At 36.6% G+C, this 24,101-nt stretch overlaps 1 protein-coding gene across 6 annotated transcripts; it reads left to right on the top strand.

The window, feature by feature from the left end:
* The first annotated feature begins 4,356 nt into the window (after positions 1-4,356).
* On the top strand, positions 4,357-23,351 carry LOC119067630 (twitchin-like). Of its 6 annotated transcripts, none has more exons than XM_037170726.1 (14): positions 4,357-4,471; positions 4,918-5,070; positions 5,154-5,315; positions 9,490-9,534; positions 11,052-11,184; positions 11,245-11,591; positions 11,665-11,790; positions 11,852-12,281; positions 12,466-13,089; positions 13,156-14,316; positions 14,526-15,686; positions 17,673-18,830; positions 18,919-20,397; positions 22,965-23,351. In XM_037170726.1, exons 2-14 carry the CDS (start codon positions 5,068-5,070, stop codon positions 23,150-23,152), a joined length of 7,017 nt encoding a protein of 2,338 aa, XP_037026621.1. In that variant the 5' UTR covers positions 4,357-4,471; positions 4,918-5,067; the 3' UTR covers positions 23,153-23,351. The 6 variants fall into 6 exon arrangements, with proteins under 6 accessions (XP_037026621.1, XP_037026619.1, XP_037026620.1 ...); XM_037170724.1 differs by having other exon boundaries at positions 4,894-5,070; XM_037170725.1 differs by having other exon boundaries at positions 4,357-4,490.
* Positions 23,352-24,101: the final 750 nt, after the last annotated feature.

Genomic DNA, 24,101 nt, shown 5'->3' with positions numbered 1-24,101 from the left:
TTTAAATTGTTATCTAATTGTTTCAGTCTTGATCCATTTTACAAAATAAAATTGATTTCAGCGATGGATAGTGCTTTTTTGATAATTTTTTGATTCAATCATTAAGAAAATGTATGGTACGCCTATACTTGGGAACTTAATTCGAATTTATTTCCTTTACGTGTACTGTCAAATTTTTAAATTGTTATCTAATTGTTCCAGTCTTGATCCATTTTACAAAATAAAATTTATATCAGCGATGGATAGTGTTTTTTTGATAATTTTTTGATTCAATCATTAAGAAAATGTATGGTACGCCTATACTTGGGAACTTAATTCGAATTTATTTCCTTTACGTGTACTGTCAAATTTTGAAATTATTATCTAATTGTTCCAGTCTTGATCCATTTTACAAAATAAAATTTATATCAGCGATGGATAGTGTTTTTTTGATAATTTTTTGTTTCAATCATTAAGAAAATGTATGGTACGCCTATACTTGGGAACTTAATTCGAATTTATTTCCTTTACGTGTACTGTCAAATTTTTAAATTGTTATCTAATTGTTTCAGTCTTGATCCATTTTACAAAATAAAATTGATTTCAGCGATGGATAGTGCTTTTTTGATAATTTTTTGATTCAATCATTAAGAAAATGTATGGTACGCCTATACTTGGGAACTTTAGTCGAATTTATTTCTTTTACTTGTAGCGTTAAAATTTTAATTTGCTGTCTTAATATTTCAATCTTGATCCAGTTTACATGTATGAATGGATTGGTATATTTCTTCTTGCCGGTTTAAGCGAATCATTTTGACCAATGATTATGGCGATAGAATCGTCTGAGTTTAATATTACATCGGTTTATATCCAAACAAAATTCCTCCAGGTCGTCAAGCAAGTGAATGTCGATGAATCCTCAAAAGCAGTTTATTCCAAAGGCGAAAATTACAGCAGATCATCAGCTGGCAGACAAGAACCTTGGCAATCATTCACGAAATTCATGTAATTCATCAGTAAAGTGTTTTACTTGTCATCAGTATGATCGCAGGGCCAACCAATGTCCACCAAATCGAAGAAGAATCAAAATCAACAACAAGCCGGCGTCAATAATGCAAACAAATCGCAAATCATGTTGATAAATGTAATTGACTCTAGATCGTCATATCATATCTGCACGAGCGTGATTAGATGACATCGAAATCACAAGATAAACCAGTCAATGAAATTTTAGCTGCCAGTAATTCGACAATAACACTTCCTTTGTCATTGCCCAGCGTTGAGACAGCTGAGAGTAAAGTGGGCAGGAGATTTTTATATCACATCAGACGAATTTGCTAATGTACCGTTGACTAATGTATAACATTTGCCACAGATAGCAAGTGGCTGGAACAGCATTAGGACGGATTTCTTCTTAGTCATCAGTACAACCAAAACCACATCATCGATCAACGACAATAGCCCGGCGTTAGTTTTTCACACATTCATTTCCCGCATCTCCAGTGCTGCGGACTAAATAGCCTCAATACGAACAACACATTACACACACTCTAATAGCGGCAGAGTCAAAATGACCCAAAATTATATCGGCTAAATTTGAAGTTGCCGCTATTATCCGTAGAGTGTGCTTTGTTTGTATTGAGGCTATTTACTGCGGACACAATCTTGATCGAAAATTTATTGACTACGTCAATACCTGTTACCTGGAAGTTACTTAGATGTACACATCAAAAGTCTTTATGTCTCAATGTTGTAATCAAACGTCCTCCCGAGTACCCACGACATTTGTTTAAGGCAATAACAGAATACAACAGTATTCATATTTAAGCCCAATCATTTTAACAGGAAATGTGTAATGTGACATGGTGGCATATGAATGTCTTAAACTATATTGTTAAACCAAAAATCGTTTCGTGTCGCAAGCAACTGAAAACCAGAAATCATCGACTACGAGACGTCACCGACGTCACCTTATCTTTTTTACTAATCAAACATTGGAAATGAAATGAAAAACGATTTCAAATTCACACTCAGATTACGCTTTCTACTTCTTAGCAAAAACAAAATTCTCAATACGAACTGAAATTTATTCTCATAATGTTGAATTCTGGCAAGTTCAAAATTAAGTTTGGAAATGACCGATTTTACTATGTGTATTTTCAATATGTTTGTGTGCATAGCATATTCTCAAAATAATATATCCAAACTGTTCCGAATCTTATAAATAGATGTAGAAATGAATCAAAATATTCTCACTATCTCTCCGCCTTATAATCTTTTTTATCGGAAAACTTTTGCTGGTCTATCGAAAGCAGGGCATACTTAAAAGATTTTTTTTTTCTTTAGGGCCAGTTTAAAACGTTATACATCGCAAATTTTTACATTGCCATGTAAGGCGCCTTAACCTGGCCTCAAGGTTCGGTGTTCAAAACTTTTGCGTATTTTTAACGATAATATTTTGAAAATATTTATAAAGCAATTAACCACACTAAGGAAGCTTTCCAGTATTAGGGCACAAACTCACGATCCTTTCATTCAACTCAAAAAAAACTACTTTTTCCCTAATAGATTGTCGGCGAGTCGGTCACTTCTGTCAATACCTATTCATTTGCCTTTTCATGTTTTCTTGCAAAACTTAATTTTCCGTAGATATACACGAAAAACCTCAAGCCACTTAGATGGCCCTAGCTTAGCACCTAATTTTTGGTTATCTAAGCACTAATCGTACACATAATCCAACTAAAAGTCACTTGAAAAAGTATCGAAAATTTTAACGAAAACGAACAAAAAAATTGAGGTTATGTAGACATCTACGCATAATATATATTACACACTTGTCATGAAGAAGTTGAGGCTTGCCGAAAAGTGTGTACTCTATTTTATTACATAAGCGAAAACGAGACAACAACATAGACCTGAAGTGTAATTTTTGAATTATTCTTCTAGTTAAATAATTTTGATCCCAACACCGCGCGTATGTGACAAAAAACTATAAACATAGCTAACGCCGACCCGTACGAAACACCTATTCGTATCAAAAGCCTTTAATGTGAAACTCTTCATTTCTCTTACTTCATTTTCTTCTCTGCTGAAAAACTATTCTCCCTTTAAAATCACTTACATTATCCACTCTTTGCGTTGTTATCATATACAACTAAATTGCCGGAGGCAATATAGACAGCCCCGTACGAAGACAAATTTCATAAATTCCTATTTAAACAGCTATATACCGCTATATTTAACTATAAATAAACATTTCACAGATAAATATATGCTATTATATAGCTCTATATGCCTGTATATAGCTCAATATAGCTGTATATAGGTATATATAGATGTCCGTATATGGAATCCCTGAAACCCCACACACATAACAAATTATTTCCATGTTAACAGAAACTCTCTAAGTATCATTTTTCCCAAGATATTTCTATTTTACTAAAATCCAATATGGTCGCCGGCAGCCATTTTGTTAGGAGACCGGAAATAGTACCGACGCTTTACATTCGTTAATACCTTTCAAACAAAAAAAAAATCATGAAATTCGGTCAAAATTTACTCGAGATATTGTCAAAATACACCACGTTCACTGTACTTCCGAGTAGCCAGATAAGAGCTCACTCCAAGAGACCTAGCTCACGCTCCGGAGAACATAATTTCATAAAAAATTTTTCCCTGATTGGTACGGTCAATATCTAACTAATAAAGCTAAAACAGACGAAATATGTTCAAATGTGGTTGACCTACAAGCAAAAACTGCTTGCCGCCCTGTGCCTGTTCCACACCAAGGGGTCTAACTCACGAGTCGGTCATCCGATTTCCATAAACTTTTTTTTGTCGATCGGTATTGTAAATACCTTTTATTTGACGTATAACTTACAAGTTTAACGTTTAAATGTCCGGAGATATCTTCGAAAAACCGTAAAGCACTTATTGGGCCACAGCTCGGGAGGGGTCGATCCAAAATCACTCATCTTCGAACTTAGCCTGTCTTTTGACATTACCAAACGGGAAAAAAAAGAATTTTCAAAATCGGATGCGTTTTACTCAAGTTATCGTGCAGACAGACGGACAGACGGACAGACGGACATTTTTTTTTCGCGGATTTGGCATCTCTAGACAACCACAATAGGTTTCCCCTTACTCAGGGAGTCCAATTCGACGTGTTACAAACGTATGCGTAAACCCATAAGACCCCAGTACTTCGTACGGGTCTAAAAATTCGGAAAAATTTAAATGAGAAAAATTTATTTGAATCACTGAATTTACTCATAATATGCCCTGAAAGAAAATTCATATTCCAGCTAAATTTCACGTATAGATCGTGGGCGAAGTGGTTTTATTTAAAATACATTTTCGTGAAAATTCAAAAGTAGCTCAGTGAATCAAGTCAAAGTGTGCGGCAGCAGTAGAAAGATCTGGCTATGAAACGCGCGAATTCTTTCCATTCTTTGTGAAAATTTGCATTGACTGTTCAGTGTAGTGTTTTGAAGTGAATTTTCTGTGTTATTGTAAAATTGCATTTCTTTATGTGCTTGTTATGTATTCGTGTTGAAATTAAAATAATTTCTGTTTCGATCCAAGTTCAATTAATTATTGACAGACATTCGATCGCTTTGGGAGATCATTATCAAAATTATTTGATCAAACGTTAATCGTCAGAGCGATTTCGTTTTGAAGCATGGACATAGAAGAAGAAAAAAAAATTGGAGGCCAACGAGTTCTTGCGATTTTTCGTAAAATTTAGAAAACACTATGTGTGTGTTAGAGATAGACAAGCCAATGGCCATACAAGCTTTTTTTGGTCATCAATTTTGACACAAATCTAATCTATGTCAATGCTTAAAGCTAAATCGTGCATTATTGTTGGTATTGCATTCCCTACTGCAACCGTATTGTGTTTATAAATTTTAGAATTTTTCTGTTGTCGTAACTTAGAATCACAAGGCAATTGACGTCCTAATGATCATTTAATTAGAACTTAAATACTGATTCCACGTCAATATTAGTTAGTTGCATTCGAAGCGAATGAAAAATTTATACAAAAATCCAATTTAAAACCAAAAGCAAAATTATTTAAAAAAAAAAATGGTTAGTGTGTTTTGTGTAGCTTTATTTCCTCGGTTTAAAATTGTAGCCAATCTATGTGGGGGTATTCTTTATATTACTTATAGAATCCTGCAGCGGCAAAATCGAGAGAGGCCAAAGCAACCAAAGCAACAGATGCTACGCCAGGTGCATCCGGTGAACGTAGGCCATCTGGCTCGTCAGCCCATCGTGCATTGATTCCACCAGCCGACTTGGGACGACGACCAAGTTTGATCTTAGGCGATTCGGTTCGTATTTATGTCTTCACGATTTATCGGAACGTTCGGTTGAATAAAATTAATTAGCTCAATTCCTATCAACACTGCTGACTTTAACAACTGTCAGTCAAATTTATCCGATCAAAAAACTAGTGTCGGAAATACAATAAATTTAACTATCGATAAGCTCCGTTAATTGTTGAAGGTGATAGGGCTATTCTGATTTGTGATTTTCACGAACAATTGGCCCGAACTCGGCTTCTGTCGGCCTGTAGAAGGACCTTAAATTATTCGAGCCAACTTGGATCGGGCTTCAACCATCACACCATGCGGACGGATGGATATACCCTTCCTTCGTATGCTATATTATCATAGAATTCTGAAGTGTCTAACATAGGAAAAACGCAATTTCCGTCACAGTCTTGAAGAAGACACGTTTCAACCATTTATATTGGCATTAAACCGCGAAATTCATGCACACAAATTTTCGGTGACTATGCGTCTTGTTTGACTGTTGGTCAAAAAAAATTGTGGATTTTATGGGTACACATTTTTAGAACCACAGCCTTTTTTATGTGACATCAATGTTATGAAAATTAATGAAATTCTGACTGGGCCTCTGATCTGTCAGATTTCGACAAAACCTCGGCCTGTATAGATTTTCAAATTTATTAATTTTTTATTTTTACAATGAATTTTTGTTTAATTGGCCGGAGTGTAGTGCTAAAACGAATTCCAGTCGCCGAATATTCTAAGACGATTCGAATTATTTTTATCACGTATACGCTCTAACGGTTTACCCCCTAACATTTCTTTAACACACAGCAATCTCCGTTGACTTACAAAAAAATCTTCGAAAAATCGCTGTGGCTATCAATACAACGTGTTAAAAGATTTTTCGAGTGCTTTGGCACATTACATTTTGCTATACTTACACACGCCTAGTGCAATAAATAAACCATTATGTTCAAGTGTGTAATTATGGCACATAATTTACGAATATGTTTTCAATTAACTAGAGCAGAACTAAACGAGCTGGTGGCTCAGCAGTGGATTTGTCGATGTTTCGTTGTTGTTGTTGTTTTTTTTTTGTACAGAAAGGAATAGGCGGCAAACAATATTATGAAATCCATAAAAACTCTAGATTTGCATCTTAGTTTTAACTGATATTAATTTTGTTTTCTAAATGCATTCACACAAACATTCAGTAGCATAGTTTGCGCATACTCACAACTATAATCGAAAAGCATTTTCCTAGAGATCACTGATCTTGTTGATTTTGTATACAACGATTGGACGAACATTTTTTTACGTTTAATTTTCTATTTTTAAAACCGAAATGTTTACACAATCTTATATATGTGTATTCATAATATATGTATATTCCAGTCACATATTAATAGCTTCACGCATTTTAAGACACACCATTATCTGATTCATTTGTCCAATATCAAATAAAATAAATTATTTTTTTCAACCAAAAATTATGAGTCATTCAGTCTAAATTGAGGATAGAAAGCGCTTGAAAAATAAATTCAAAATTTTACTAAAGGCGGACTGCGGACTCATACATTATAGTAATTGAATAAAGTTCGTAGATAAGTTACAGTTTCAATACAATCAAAGCTTAACTGCATTCTTATAGGCTAGTGAGACGTTTTACTGTAAGAAAATTCGGTTTCACATTCGATGTAGGTGTACTTTGCAATGTTTGGAATTTACACGCAAAGAATTTTGAAAACCGACGCATTTTCCGTTCTGTGGTTTGATAATGTGTTTTTTTAATTTTGCGTTTATATGAAGAAATCAATAACGTAAGTAAAACACGTAAACTTTTTGATAAAATGGAAATGCGTGGTTTCTCTTCACATTTTGTTTAAGGGCCACTTTCAGAATGCATTACAATCAATCACATTTAAAATTACCACCGTGTAAGCCAACTGGAAATACGGGATATTTTGCTTCCGTAAGGCAAATATTATCATCTGATTGCTCAAATTCACTCCTGTAACCTCATTCATTCTTTTGTGTGAGGTTTTTTTTAACGCGGATGGCATTTTCGTAAATAGGTGTGTGTGTCTGCCGATGTACGTTAAATGGAAACTTAAACAATGCCGTACAACGACAAAAATAAAATATGCAGCGGAACTGAGCGAATCCTCTTTTTTAATCGATCTATTATAACTTTCTCAAAAAAAAGAAGGAGAATTATTTTTGATCATCTAGTGATATTAGGTATTTAAAGGTTCTAAAAATTTGACTTTATTTTAAGTTGGACCGATTTATAGTTGTTAGTTGGCAGAAAATTAATAAAATTTGTGGTCCAATTCCAATCCCAGCCACGCAATAAAAAAGGTACTTGTCGAAATATCAATAAGAACAATAGAATAGTACATTACTGCTATAAGGCTGTATATGAGACGTGTACGTATACGAGCGCTTGCGCAATTATTAGTACGAGTCTCTTATATCCAGCCTTATATCAGTGAGGTATTTTATCGCAGTAGGCAAACATCTCTTTTTATAGGAGAATGATGTTTAGAAACTAAGAAGAAATGTAATAGAGTTTTCCCATATTTTAGTACATTCTGTCATAAAATTACTGCAGTCACTGCGCTTATTTTCATATGAACCAACTTTACTGCTGTGACATTTCATAGGAATGAATCAATGTGAAGTTGTTTCACAAAAAAATAGTCCAGTAAGAATGAAGTACTATAAAAAAATGTGGCGCCTCTACAGGCCAACCGACTAGGCGAATAGTGATATAATTTTGCTTGCAAAACCTTTAGTACTCTAGGGTAATTTTGTTTACTCTTATGTACGTCGTTTATATAGCGCACAATACACACACACACCGTATGTGATAAAAGTATAAAGTAAACATAAACAGCAAATTTGTATAGATGTGTCAAAATTTGTGTAGCTTTTTTGAAATGTGAACGAGAATTTTCGTTTCCACTTTGGCGTGTTATTCGTCATCAATGTTCCTTAGTGCTTAATCCCTTTTATAGAATATGGCTTGCGTCACGTTTGCTTACTAACGCATACTCGTATTGGTCAGTCCAGTTCAAAAGAACTGCTCAGTGCTTACGTTCATTCAATACATCTTCAACACACCAAATCGACTCAACGTCTGTTGTGAATATGGAAATGAAACACAATTAACATCGAATGCATACGGTCAGAATAACACACCGAAAACAAGTCATTTTGTTCAAAACTTACATTCTACGTATCGCGAAAATTATGCGATTATACTTTAGGGATTCAATCTTTGCATATACGAAAGTCAACATCGAAGTACAAACATCTAAAAATAAAGTAATTTGTCAGTAATTTCTTTTCTCACTTTACATACATACATAATACTGAAAATAACAAATGTAGAAAATATATCTGATGATTCTGGCTGACACATTTTACATATTTGACAGAAAACCGTCTTTTTGTAAATATTTCTCTCGACGCCCTCAGAAATTCTGAATGAGCGTACTAAACCTTTATCGGATAGGTACCTTAAAATGAACGATACAGAACTATAACTGGACGACTATAGAGAGATTGCGATCTTCACTCATATCAAGTAAAAAACTACACGTAATTCTTCCATTTACCTCGTGTGCAGAAATTACTTATAACTTCCACGTTGTACGTCAACCTATAAGTGAAAATCGCAATTTCCTTAATAACTGTAAAGCTGTAATGCCGATATTAAGTCATGATTGCATCCAACAAGTCAAAATGCAAAATCATACGGCACTTGTCATTATCGGGACATGAATATTGAAGGTCCGCATAGGAATGTATTGTTCGTTTCTAACTTGTTACGCGTGGATTTGGCGTTTGTTAATAACGACAGTACGACGTGTGTGATAATTTACTGCAGCTGACATGATCACGGGTGACGTCAGTGAAATTTAGAAATGAATTTGCTTCAGCTGTTTTACAGCTGATCCACTCATAGAAACAAAAGAGAGTGCGTGTACCTCTCCATCTGTATGATGTTTGTATGAGTGCACCAGCTGAAAAACAGCTTAAGCAGATTCATATCTTAATTTCACTGGCGCGTCCCTGATTTTGTTTTATATAAATCCGACATTTTAAGCGAGGACATGTTGATCTGACAAAAAATTTTCTTTTTCGTTTCATACCAATCTCCGGACAACCACGATGATATAACACAAAACGACCACAACAATAGGAAAATCGAAAATTACGTCCTGGTGAAGTGCTGGAAGAGAAAAAGGTAAGAAAACTTTAAAACAAAAACATCATCGATTTAATAAATCATTTTTCAAATCAAAAACAAAGGAAACAGTTCGGTTGAGAAAATGCCTAGATTTCTCTACTGTCAAAACAAGAGCGGAGAAAATGTCTGTCATCAAACGCAGAATCAATGGAATATTATGTTTTCATTGTATTTTAAGTGTAGAATTGGACCATAAATAACCGTTATGACATCGAGTACATACTTTATTATGCTCTAGCGCTCTAGATGTGTAATTATGACAAGAGGCCGCAGGTCTTTGTACCGAAATTCACGTTTCAAAGTAATGATGTCTATTCAATTTGACTACTATGCTAGTTACATAACTCTGCATGTGTGATAGGTTTGTTCCAAGGCCGTATGAATTGTCAAATTTCATCCATAGAACCATAACCTCAATAATATTTGTGTGTAAATCGCGTAGGCGACGTTGCCATATTTGTATGAAACATCTCGCAAGCGACGTTGCTATGGATGAAATCGTCGTGGTTCGGGTTGTCAAAGTTCGTGTTTACAGTTATTTGGAACCAACCTATTCAGATGTTTCAATAAGTTGGAAATAGAAGCATTGTAATTGGATTGGTTACTGTAAATTACAGGTGCGTTCATTATTACAGGTGTGGTTTTATTGAATGCATTTCGGTAAAAGTTACAAACGATGGACACACGTAATAATGCTATGTCCACCGAATACACTAAGACGAATTATATATTTGAGATTATTTTAGAGAGGGAGATAGATGCATATCCAACTTTTCATATGATCACAGTATACCGATCGATGTAGAAATTCTAAAAATAGTTTGATACTGCTACGTTTAAATTAGTTCTAATTTTATAAAAAATCGCATAGAAATCTATTTTTTTTATTATGTTTATAACTTCAGAATGTTTCTCGTATGAACGCAAACGCTAATTTGTAGGTCATTAATAATGTGTTTTTAGTCTAGTAATACGATCTATGTTTTTATGTGTTTACGGTATACAGTCTACCGCAACCGTATAACGACGTATAGGCACTATATTGTTTGTATAAGTGTATTAGCTGTGAAACAGCTGAATCAAATTCATGTCTAAATTTCACTGACGTCGACTGTAACTGATCAAAAAAATTGGAATTTTCATTCTATTTGAGCTGAAATAGCTTAGAGTCGATTCGTATCTGTCGACCAGATGTCAAAGATTCGGACATAAATTGTCAGATCATTGTTTCATCTTATCCAATTCATGTTGACTTGACTTGAATCGGTGAGTTTTAATTTTCCTGATATAACGTAGTCCAAACGTTTCAGCCTTTCACGTGAAACTGAAACAGGTTGGGCTCGGTCGAATTCAGTTTTAAGTCCTCTTTGGTATGATCTGGTTGATTTGGCCCTATTGTTGGCATGACATCGTTGGCAAAATTATGATCTTTCTCACCGTTTCCTTCGGCACTATTTCTTTTTTTTCTATGAGCATGTCCAAATGATGATCTAATTTTTAATTAATAAATTTAGGGGCGGAAGTCGTCAATATTCGCCAAAGCACTTGAAGGCCAAATCAATGACGAATCGACGCCTTTACGAGAAATCGGTGAGGTGGGACCACCACAATTCGTTGACATGTATGAATGTTACTCGGCCGTTGAAGGTAAAACTGTGGTCTGCTAAATATTCGTGTGATGGCAATTAAACGGATTCCACCCATTAGGAGAAACTGGATATATCAGTGCTCAAGTTCAAGGTATACCGGTGCCCACATTCAAATTCTACTACAAAGGTGTGACACCACTTACGGAAGGGCTTCGCTACAAATTCCATACCGATGGTGAAACCAACACAGTCACACTTTGTATGCGCAACGTTAAATCAAACGATGAAGGCAAATACAAAATCGTATTTTCAAACTGTCATGGTACCGTGTCCGACGAAACGCAACTGTACGTTTCAAAGCCGGGCGTTACGGACTTTCGCACTTTATTGAGAAAAAGCAAGTACGCCAAATGGGGAAAGGATAAGGGCGATCCAAAGTGGGGCGATTTGAAAGGTGTGCAAAAGGTAAGGATTTTGTCTATTTGTTATGCTGGTATTGTATGTGACTTTTTAAAGAAAATGGGCTCATCTCTTGCAGGCTCATCTCTTGTTTACAAGCCCATTAGTTGATCAAACAGTCAAAGAAGGTAAAGACAAGAAGGTCGAATTTTTGGCAAAATTCACGAAACAAAACGCTAAAGCGAAATGGTTCTTTCGAAAGAACGTATGTTCACATTGCACAAATTGAACCTTTTTCATTCTAACTTTTGAAACACTTACCACAGGAGCTATTCATGGGTGTGAAATACAAATTCCGGAGCGATGGTGATGCGTATCAATTAACTATTCTAAATCCGAAATTCGCCGATTCGGGAAAGTATATGATCGATATTGAAGGTGTACAATCATCAGCTTCGTTGAATGTCGAAGCACCAGATCCGTCCTATTCGTTCCTGCAGCCATTAAAGAAAAACTACAATGGTTATACAAAACATGAACTGATATTGGAATGTAAAGTTAGCGATCCCGTTGCCATCGTATCATGGCACAAAGCTAATATGAAATTGTCTAGCAACGACAAATACTTGATCAATAAGGATCTGCAAGGAGTTTGTACATTGCAAATCAAAAGTTGCGAGTTGGACGATGCTGGCGATTTCACATGTCAACTTGAAATGCAGCCCGATAAAACCGAAACTAAAGTTAAAGTCATTGGTAAGTAACTAGGGGAAAGTTTAACAAATGAAATGAACAATTTACGCCGTAAGTGCTCCTTCTATTTCAAAACACAACGCATATCGGGACATTTCGACGCAGTTTTTGACATTTGTTACATGAACTCAGCGGTACTCTGTCCAATGGTCAATTGAAAATATTTGATTCGTTATTCTCGTTACAGATTATCCATACAAATTTGTTAAATTGCTGAAATCACAACAGAACATTGAAAAGGACACTATTACGTTTGCATGTGAGTTGGACGATCCACTTGGTGATGTGAAATGGTTCAAAGGAGCCACAGAGATCAAACCAGACGGAGATCGCATTCAGGTCATCACAGAAGGTCGCAAACGCAAACTCATCATCAAAGATGCTAAGCTATCGGATGCTGATCAATACACTTGCGCTAGTAACGCCGATAAGACTAAAGCCGATCTATTGGTCAATAAACAGAATAAATTTAATAAAGAACTGAAGGATACTGCGGGTGTCGAACGTGAAAAGATTGTCTTCGATATTGAATTAGAAGATGACAAAGCGCCAGTGGAATGGAAGCTCAACGGTAAGCCTATTAAGGCGAGCAAACGCATTGAAATCAAGAATTTGGGTGGTGGTAAGCACCAATTGGTCATCAATGACTTGAAATTGGCTGATGCAGGCGAGATTACGGTTGAATCGGGAAAACTGAAGTCTTCATGTAAACTGACCGTGGAAAAAGGTGAAACAAAGCCACAATTCAAGGCACCAAAAGATATCGAAGGATCTGTTGCAGCACCAATTGTTTTCGAAGTTCCCTATAAGAGTAAGTGTTGTCAACACATTACAAATGAACTAACGGACTTTCAATAATTTCTGTCTTGTTCCATAGTTGATGGTAAAAAACAAACTCCAATCGAAGCTTTTCTGCTAAAGGATGGAAAACCACTGGCGACAAGCGACGTTGAAATTCAAGTCAAAGATGACAAAGTTATCTTCACGATCAAGAAACCTTCACGCGACCAATCCGGTCCATATCAAATTAAGTTGTCAAATGGGCAAGGCGACGATGTGAAGGATGTCAAAATCTCGGTCCAAGATGTTCCAAAAGCACCAAAAGACGTTGTTGTCCGCGAAGTCTTTGAAAAAACGTGCGTTATTGACTGGAAAACTCCGACAGAAAATGGTGGCACACCGATCCAAAAGTATATTATTGAACGTCTAGACGCTTCATTGAAGGGCGTTAAATGGGAGACCGCCGGAGAAGTTCCGGCAGACAAGCCAACCACATTTAAGGCTGAAGATCTCACACCTAACAAACAATACAAATTTCGTGTTCGTGCAGTCAACAAAGTTGGAACCAGTGAACCAGCCGAATTCCAAAACACGATCGTAGCTAAAAATCCATGGGTTGAACCAAGCAAACCGAAGAGTCTTGAGATTGTTGAGTGGGATCGAGAACATGCTAAGATTAAATGGATCAAGCCGGACAATGATGGTGGGGCTGAGATAACCGAATATGAAATTGAGGTGAAGGACAAAGGTAGCAAGGGATGGGTCAAAAAGAAGCGAGTAACTGCTAAAGAAACAACGACAACCATTACCGAACTCATAGAGGATCAGGAATATGAGTTCCGTGTACGCGCTGTTAATAAAGCTGGCCCTGGTGAGCCGAGCGATCCAATCAAACTTTTTATCAAGCCAAACAAATTCAATAAGCAGTTGAAGGATACTGTGGCGACTGAACGTGAAAAATTGGTGCTTGACATTGAAATGGACGATGAAAAGGCACCAGCAGAATGGAAGTTCAATGGAAAACCCATTACGCCGAGTGATCGTATTGAAATCAAGAATCTAGGTGGTGGAAAACATCAATTGGTCATCAATGACTTGAAACTGGCTGATGCCGGAGAAATTTCAATTGAATCTGGAAAATTAAAGTCTTCGTGTAAACTAAGCGTTGAGAAAGGTGAAACAAAACCACAAGTCAACGCACCGAAGGAAGTCGAAGGATCAATTACGGCACCAATTGTTTTCGAAGTGCCCTACAAAAGTAAGTTTTTTGTAACGCCGAAACTAAGAGTAATTAAGCAAATAATTTGACGAATTTCTGATCTTTTTGATTTGTGATGCTTACTTCAATTCTTTTATACTGAGAAAGGATTTTGCTCACCAGTCTCAGACTTTTTCAAATTAACATTATTACGAAGTATTAGCAAACTTATATTTCTGTAATACCATGCTTTATATCTTTTTCAATAGTTGACGGTAAAAAGCAAACTCCAATCCAAGCTTCGCTGCTGAAAGATGGAAAACCATTGCCATCCGACAATGTTGGTGTAGAAGTTAAGGATGACAAAGTTATCTTCACGATCAAGAAACCTTCACGCGATCAATCCGGTCCATATCAAATTAAGTTGTCAAATGGGCAGGGCGATGATGTAAAGGATGTCAAAATCTCCGTACAAGATGTTCCAAATGCACCGAAAGACGTTGTTGTCCGCGAAGTCTTTGAAAAAACGTGCGTTATTGACTGGAAAACTCCGACAGAAAATGGTGGCACACCGATCCAGAAGTATATTATTGAACGCCTGGACGCTTCATCGAAGGGCGTTAAATGGGAGACCGCCGGAGAAGTTCCAGCAGACAAGCCAACCACATTTAAGGTTGAAGATCTCACTCCTAACAAACAATACAAATTTCGTATTCGTGCAGTCAACAAAGTTGGAACCAGTGAACCAGCCGAATTCCAAAACACGGTCCTAGCTAAAAATCCATGGGATGAACCAAGCAAACCGAAGAGTCTTGAAGTTGTTGAGTGGAATAGAAAACAAGCTACGATTAAGTGGCTCAAGCCGGATAATGACGGAGGCGCGGAAATAACCGAATATGAAATTGAGGTGAAGAGCAAAGGTAGCAAGGATTGGGTCAAAAAGAAACGGGTGTCAGCTAAAGAGACAACGACAACAATTACCGAACTCGTTGAAGATCAGGAATATGAGTTCCGTGTGCGAGCTGTTAACAAGGCCGGTCCTGGTGAGCCAAGTGATTCAACTAAACTGTTCATCAAACCAAACAAATTTAACAAGCCACTCAAGGATACTGTGGCTGTCGAGCGTGAAAATTTGGTGCTTGATATTGAAATGGATGATGACAAGGCAGAAGCGGAATGGAAGTTTAATGGAAAACCCATTACGCCGAGTGATCGTATTGAAATCAAGAATCTGGGCGGTGGAAAACATCAATTAGTGATCAAAGATTTGAAAGTTGCTGACGCTGGAGAACTTTCAGTGGAATCTGGAAAATTGAAGTCCTCATGTAAACTGACGGTTGAGAAAGGTGAAACTAAACCACAAATCAATGCACCGAATGTAGTAGAAGGATCAATCACGGCTCCAATTGTTTTCGAAGTGCCTTATACAAGTAAGTGATTTGAACTTTGAAATTTTAGGAACTGCCTTCGGTTCGCTCTTTCTAAGATATTTGCAAAAAAGCGCTACTCTCGGATCTACTCTTGATATACTTCCAAAAAAAATGAACTTTGCTAGTTCTAAAAATATTTTTTAGACCACGAAAAATCGCAAAAAGTCAGCACCGATTATGACTATCCACGCGTTTAGTGGTATGGTACTAAGCGCTGCATAAATAAAAGCGGTCGAATCCTATATTTCAAACTTTTGTATGAGAGTTCGCATTCAAACCTTGATATCTCCGTTGTTTTTAAAGAATAAGAGCCAGATTTTGATGGGTTTGCATCTTTTAATGAGTTTTATCGATTGGCATACTCATTTGTATGAAATACTTAGAAAATAATTTAGGAGAAAATTTGTAATGTTTACCAATCCGAGTTGGTAAGCAATGTTCCCAATGCCATTAGCTGCCAAATATCGTAGAAAACCGAAAATTCGTAATCATTACAGAAAATTGGTAAAATTTACCGACTGAAATGGTATAACAAAATGTTCTGTTAACATTACCAACAAATTGTAAAATTAACAAACCCGCATGTTGCAGATATGTCCAGTAATCAATACGAACCAACCGTAAGCACAACAATTTCACTGTTGAGTTAACTTTCGGTAACATCTACCAAGTATTTTGTAAAATCAACAGAATAGCAATGTTCATTCCAAATCAACCCAGCAATTTTGTAGGACCTACACAGATTTTCGTAGGACCTACATAGTTTCATTTTCAGTGACCACTCATGTTTGAAGTGCGTTGATCAATAGTTATTTACGTATCGATTGAGTAGGCCGGAAGAGTTACGTATTAAGTTTTGTATGCTTGCTAAGAGGACCGAAAGTAAAGAAATGTCAATTCAAGGGGCGAAAGCGAAAGCTTTTGCCCCGCGAATTGACAGCTTTACTTTCGGTCCTCTTAGCAAGCATACAAATAAATTTTACCATCGCAAGTCTGACAACTGTGATGAATAGAATTTAGTGTTGTCATAAAAAAAAATTGGATTTTGATGTTTCTGCTTCGAATTATTTGGGTTACATCGCTATGTGTATGAACAGTTATTCATCAAAACAATGGAGATATCAAAGTTTAAATGCGAAATCCTATACACAAATTTGAAATATCGGATTTGACTGCTTTTTTGTGCACTGCGTGGTTTAGACTGTTTAAGTTGGGAAAAAGACTAGATGAGACGGGTGAACAATGTTATAATTTTGCATAGGTCTGTTCCAAGGCCATACGAATTGTCAAATTGCATCCATAGACAACATAACCTAAACAAATGCTCATGAAAAATGAGCTGCCGAAACTAGCGCGAATCAGCTTCAATACATAAAATTTTTTGAAATCTGTCACTATACGGCGCCTCAAAATTTCAGCAAAATTCAAAGGTTATGTCGTCTATGGATGAAATCGTCGTGGTTCGGGTTGTCAAAGTTCGCGTTTACAGTTATTTGGAAAAAACCTACACAAAAAACTATTTAAAAAATGAACGCATTATAAATATTACTTCGGCAATATTTTTGTATGAAAATGATGACATTGTCCACCCGCATCCTAAACGTGATACTTAACTTCGTCTGAATTAGCCTGTAGTTTTAGTAGCTACAACAGCTATTGATTTATCTCATTTCCTTTGCACCAATTTATTACATAAAGAATATTTCTTCTGCGTCTTTCAAAAAAAAAACGACAGGCAATTCGACTCGATCATATCTCACAAACCTACCAATTTTAAGACCCATTCACTTATATCACAGCCTCTTCACAGAGCTCGGTGTTTTATTAGGTTTTTTCCTGTCAGAATGAGTCCATAGTGACAGATGCGAATTTCTCTAATGCAGCAACTTTCATTCTTAAATTGAAAGTTACGAAATGCGGTTGACATTTTAGAATAAACAGTAGGTACTTTATCAAAATATTGACATTATGTTGTTTGTTCAATAGTTGACGGTAAAAAACAAACTCCAATCCAAGCTTCGCTGCTGAAAGATGGAAAACCATTGGCACCAGGCGACGTTGAAATTCAAGTCAAAGATGACAAAGTAGTCTTTACAATCAAGAAACCTACACGCGATCAATCCGGTCCATATCAAATTAAGTTGTCAAATGGGCAGGGCGATGATGTGAAGGATGTCAAAATCTCCGTACAAGATGTTCCAAATGCACCGAAAGACGTTGTTGTCCGCGAAGTCTTTGAAAAGACGTGCGTTATTGACTGGAAAACTCCAACAGAAAATGGTGGCACACCCATTCAGAAATATGTTGTTGAACGGCAAGATGTGTCATCGAAGGGCGCCAAATGGGAGACCGCCGGCGAAGTTCCGGCAGACAAGCCAACCACATTCAAAATCGAAGATCTTACACCAAACAAACAATACAAAGTTCGTGTTCGTGCTATTAACAAGGTTGGCACGGGTGAACCAGCCGAATTCCAAAACGCGATTCTAGCTAAAAACCCATGGGATGAACCAAGCAAACCGAAGAGTCTTGAAATTGTTGAGTGGGATAGAGCACACGCGAAAGTTAAATGGCTCAAGCCGGATAATGATGGTGGCGCTGAGATAACCGAATATGAAATTGAAGTGAAGGACAAAGATAGCAAGGATTGGAAAAAGAAGCGAGTACCAGCATCTGAAACAACGGCTGAAATCACTGATCTCAAAGAAGGTCAGGAATATGAGTTCCGTGTGCGAGCTGTTAACAAGGCCGGTCCTGGTGAGCCAAGTGATTCAACTAAACTCTTTGTCAAACCAAACAAATTTAACACGCCGCTCAAGGATACTGTGGCTGTAGAACGTGACAATCTGGTGCTTGACATTGAAATGGATGATGAAAAGGCACCGGCAGAATGGAAAATTAACGGAAAGCCCGTTAAGCCAAGTGATCGTATTGAAATCAAGAATCTGGGCGGCGGAAAACATCAATTAGTGATCAAAGATTTGAAAGTTGCTGACGCTGGCGAAATTGCAGTAGAATCTGGAAAATTGAAGTCGTCATGTAAACTGACCGTACAGAAAGGTGAAACTAAACCTCAAATTAATGCACCGCAGGTAGTAGAAGGATCAATCACGGCTCCAATTGTTTTCGAAGTGCCTTATACAAGTAAGTATTTTGAATCAAAATATTTTAAGCGAATGTCTCAATGCGATGCGTTCTAACACATTTACTTGTACGTTGCTTTCATAAAAAGTTGACGGCAAAAAGCAGACTCCGATTGGAGCTTCGCTGCTCAAAGATGGTAAACCATTGCCGTCTGACAATGTTGACATTCAAGTTAAAGATGACAAGGTAATCTTCACGATCAAAAAGCCGACACGCGATCAATCCGGGCCATATCAAATAAAATTGTCCAATGGCCAAGGCGATGATGTGAAAGATATTAACATCTCGGTACAGGATGTTCCAAACGCACCCGAAGACGTTAATGTGCGTGATATCTTCGAAAAATCGTGCGTTATTAACTGGAAATCCCCGAAAGAAAATGGTGGCACACCGATCCAAAAGTATATTATTGAACATCAAGATGTTTCGTCGAAGGGTAAATGGGAGACCGCCGGAGAAGTTCCGGCCGATAAGCCAACCACATTTATAGTCGAAAGTCTTACTCCTAACAAAGAATACAAACTTCGTATTCGTGCTGTCAACAAAGTCGGCACAAGTGAACCGACCGAATTCAAGAACACAATCCTGGCTAAAAATCCGTGGGACGAACCAAGTAAACCGAAGAGTCTTGAGATTACTGATTGGGATAAAGATCACGTTAAGCTGAAATGGGTAAAGCCCGATAAGGATGGTGGTGCAGAAATTACTGAATATGAAATTGAAGTGAAGGACAAACAGAGCAAGGAATGGGTCAAAAAGAAACGGGTGTCAGCTACTGAAACAGCAACAACTGTTAGCGAACTTATAGAAGGCCATGAATATGAGTTCCGAGTGCGTGCTGTTAACAAAGCTGGTCCCGGTGAGCCAAGTGATGCAACTAAGCCAATGGTTGTGAAAAGTCGATTCGTTAAGCCGTTCATTACCGGTGATAAGTTGAAAAAAATCGTAATTAAGAAAGGCGAGCAAGTTAAGTACGAAATTCGTTACGGCGGTGAGCCTGAACCGGAAGTCAAATGGGAAAAAGATGCTAAGATACTAACGTCTGATAATCGCATTAAAATTGAAAAATCTGCAGGCACCACCATTTTGACCATTCAAAATGCGGTTCGTAGTGATTCGGGTAAATACAAACTTATATTAACCAATGGCACGGGAACGATTGATTCTACTGGAGAAGTTATTGTTCTTGACAAGCCATCAGCACCTAAAGGACCATTAGAAGTGTTCGATATAATTGAGGACGGATGCAAACTTAAGTGGAACAAATCCGATGACAATGGTGGTATCGAGATCTTGGAATATAAAATTGAAATATTTAACAAAACAACCAATAATTGGTCGCTCCTAACTAAAATTAGTGGTGATAAAACGAAATATACCGTCACTGATTTAACATATGGTCCTGAATATAAATTCCGTGTGTCGGCTATCAATAAGGAAGGAGAATCTGAGTCACTAGTCACTGAAAATTGGACGATGACCAGGAAAGCAGAAACCGAGATTGTCGAATACAAGAGTGACACTGGGGCTGAAGTCGGTGTTTCTACATGCACCACCGAACGGAGAGGTAAATTTGTTCATCTTTCTATCTTAATTGAGTTACAAACAATTTTTTTTTTTATTTTTTATCGATGGAGAACCTAATTATAAGACACTTTGTCTCGTATCATATGCCAAAAAAAGTTAAAACTTTTTTTATAAATCATTTTGAAAGTCATTGAAAACACGAAAATTCGAATCGAAATACAAAAATTTTTGATGACATACTGTATTTCTATTCGAATTTTCGTGTTTTTAGTGACTTTCAAAATGATTTATAAAAAAAGTTGTAACTTTTTTTGGCATATGATACGAGACAAAGTGTCTTATAATTAGGTTCTCCATCGATAAAAAATTTAAAAAAAATTTGTTTGTAACTCAATTGTTACTAAAAAGGTATGGAGTGTATTTGCCGTGCGGCAGTAATCAAAATAGTTTTTAAAATACAGTATGAAACAGCATAGGGAGTAGATAAGTATTAAGATACAAAATAATGTCCACTCGACAATAACTATGAAGAAAGCTAGCTGATCCTGATCCTCAAAGTATTGGCCGAATAAATGGGCTTCTTGCTGCTCATCATAACACTTTTATATAAAAGAAAACTTTTTACGCCTTATTTTTCCACAACGAAATTTTTTTAGATTAAGAATAAAAACTCTCAAAAAACGAAAATATCTAAAAACGTTACTTCAAACACTCTTCAAGTTCGTAAACACATTTCTCAATCGACGAAAAATTCAGATCAAATTTGACTCAAAACCAAAATTTTTGCCGAAAACCCTTTTAACAGCTAATTTTGTCTTTATAAGACTCGTCAGTGCACCTTTGTTGCAACCATGTGCATATGGGTTTGGCCAATTAGCGACATTATTAAAAATATACTGTTTCTCCAACTGCGCTGCAGAATTTTTTTGCTAGTGGTGAAATGAATTTACTTTTCACCACTCCATCTGAACCATTAACCATAAATAAAAATTGTGCCCTGAACAAGTAAGAGTCTTAAAAAGCCTACAAACCAGACCGGTTCGGCTAAAGTAGACTACATTAGAGAATGTAACCGGGAAATTAAAGACCGGTTAACCGTTTACCATTTCCCGGGAAGTTTTTTTGTCATTTACCGGTTAACCGACCTTCAAAAATTGAATAATTTTTTCATTTTTCTTTTGCAATAATTCAATTCAGTTTGAATGGACTTATTCTTCAAGTTGTAACGCTTAAACATCTCATTTGAACTCGTTGTAAACATTTTCATCGCAAATTGTATATATTATTAGGCCTGTTCATTTTTGAGAAATAGTCTCAAATTCATCTGGCATGGTGTCTATCTGGTCCGGAAGACTAAAATATTGGACCCGTATTTTTTTTTAGAATTTTAAAAAATAGTTTAGATCTGGGGAGCGAAGCATTTGTTCAAATGTACGAAAGCGTTGGTTAGAAGAGAGGAGAATGATGGTATATATCTTTTTTACTCTTCTAACCAACACATTCGTACATATGAACAAATGCTTCGCTCCCCAGATCTAAACTATTTTTTAAAATTCTAAAAAAAATACGGGTCCAATATTTTAGCCTTCCGGACCAGATAGACACCATGCCAGATGAATTTGAGACTATTTCTCTAAAATGAACAGGCCTAATATATTATGATAAGCAAGTCAATGACAGCCTTAGGCTGAGAACAAACGATCAATTTTGAGTTGCTGAGGTGGACAATGATGCTGTAATTTCTATTGTATTGTAATCGAATTTTCGCCATAGGCTAAACAAAAGAAAACGCAGCATAATTGTCAATCAATGCCATCAACGCAAAATTGCTCTTGTGCTTTCGGCCTTAAGTTTGGAAATCCGAAATCGCAGTTCTGTAGAAAATCTACAAGATCGTAAAAATTTGAGAAAACGGTACAATAGGGAGCTTGTCCATCATTTATTTCCTTTTTTCAGGACGATAAAAAATTCAATTTTTACAGTTCAACAGAAATTTTGAAACTCGGTCACGCTATCGATTTCCAATACTTCTGTTGAACATCTACACAGTTGATGGAATTATTTATCATCCTGAAAAATGCAAATAAAGAAACGGTAAACTCATTTCTGCAGAGCTTAACGAGCACAATAAGCCACTTAGTTGTTTAGACATTGATATCTTGACGACGGGTACGATAACGGGTGTAATGGTAGAGTGCTATTATTGAGTGAATGCAAAAACGGGTGTAATGGTAGAGCTTCAATGCGATTCGATTTTTGCCATCGATGCGAGTCACAAACTCCCAAATCATCAATAACAAATGTCTGAACGAGGACAGAAGGTACGATTCATTTCCCGGGAAATTTCCCGGGAAATTTTTTCTCATTTACCGTTTTTCCCGTTTCCAGGTTTTTCAAAATCGACGGTAAGTGCATTCCCTAGACTTCATACATAGAAAATATTTGTTTTCACCGGACAGGTGGAATCATTTTCTGCCACTTCTTCTTTTAATTAAGAGCTTTCGCCTAATGTTAGAAAATAACTGCTAACGTCGAAACATAGGGTTCAGATAGTAGCAAGAAAACACAGTTATCATTTATATTATAATACCATTCACTTTTACATAGCGCAAAGCGGCGATGTAGAAACTACCACTAAAACAACAGTTACAACCACAACAACGAAAAACCAGATACAGGATGGCAATATCACACGCACAGAAACACGTACCGTGAAAAAAATTGTCACACATACAACAGAAGAAGAGGAATTTGAGGAGTATTACGAAGAGGATGAAGATGAGGTTGAGGAATAACATATTCTCAGATGTCAACGTTTTCATAGATTTATTATTTTAAGTCATAAGATGTTTTTTTTTTGCAATTTAAATTTACTTTGGCATGTAACACAATATTTCGTCCCACAGTAACGAAAAATCCTATTTTTAAAATTTATATTCGATTTTTGGCTTGTAATTGACTGCGTAATTTTTTGTGAATAAAATTTTACTACTTTAATACTTATCGGGTGTATATCTACTCCATCGCGCATACACAGATGTTGTCGAAACGGGAAAGTGAGTCCTAAGCACCTATTCTATTCGAAGAAGAAAAACAACAAGAAAGCTTAGCTCCAGCCCTTCAGGGTACAATCTATCAATTCGGTCTATTAGTCTGGTCTCAGCTGCTCAAAAAAGCGTTTTCACGATTCGCTTGTTTAAAGAGATTTCACTATGGTTCACTAAGCGGCAGACTTAGGCGTTAATTTTCAAGATACCAATCATATATTTCGCAGAAAGTCATGACTTTTCGTTACATGCAGTTAAAGGTCGCATACTATAATCGCGTGTGTCAGATTCCCCGATGCATCTAAAAGACCTGGTATCAGTAAAAAAAAAAACTCAAAGCGTGAAGGTGACGCTATAACTTGTGTCTTTACTTACAAAATAACTGATATCTTAGCTTTCGTAGTAGGGACTATGGGTCCATGGAGTACAGAATCGAAAAATTTCGTCAATAATATTGGTTCGAACCTGCAAGAGGTCAGTGGAGTGGAGTAATCTAAATTTAATCTTACACAATAAATCTCAATGGCCATTCAACGATACAAAACTTGTTGTATAATGGGCACGTTTTTTTGCGGCCAAACTAGCACGAAACCTTTGAAAGGCATTTTTTTAATTTGTAAGTGATAACGGCTTAACCTGCTTAACATCTTCGACTTTTCATGCGCAGCGCACTCAATAGGTATATGGGTTCGTACGG

The sequence above is a fragment of the Bradysia coprophila genome (assembly GCF_014529535.1).
Source record: "Bradysia coprophila strain Holo2 chromosome X unlocalized genomic scaffold, BU_Bcop_v1 contig_128, whole genome shotgun sequence".
Classification (NCBI taxonomy): domain Eukaryota; kingdom Metazoa; phylum Arthropoda; class Insecta; order Diptera; family Sciaridae; genus Bradysia; species Bradysia coprophila.
The sequence above is the reverse complement of the archived record's forward strand: the minus strand, read 5'-3'. Positions and strand labels throughout refer to the sequence as shown.

Coding starts and splice junctions, on each gene's coding strand:
- LOC119067630 (XM_037170726.1), top strand. Junction 11,592..11,664: donor ATTTGAAAGGTGTGCAAAAG/GTAAGGATTTTG, acceptor CATCTCTTGCAG/GCTCATCTCTTGTTTACAAG. Junction 11,791..11,851: donor AATGGTTCTTTCGAAAGAAC/GTATGTTCACAT, acceptor CACTTACCACAG/GAGCTATTCATGGGTGTGAA.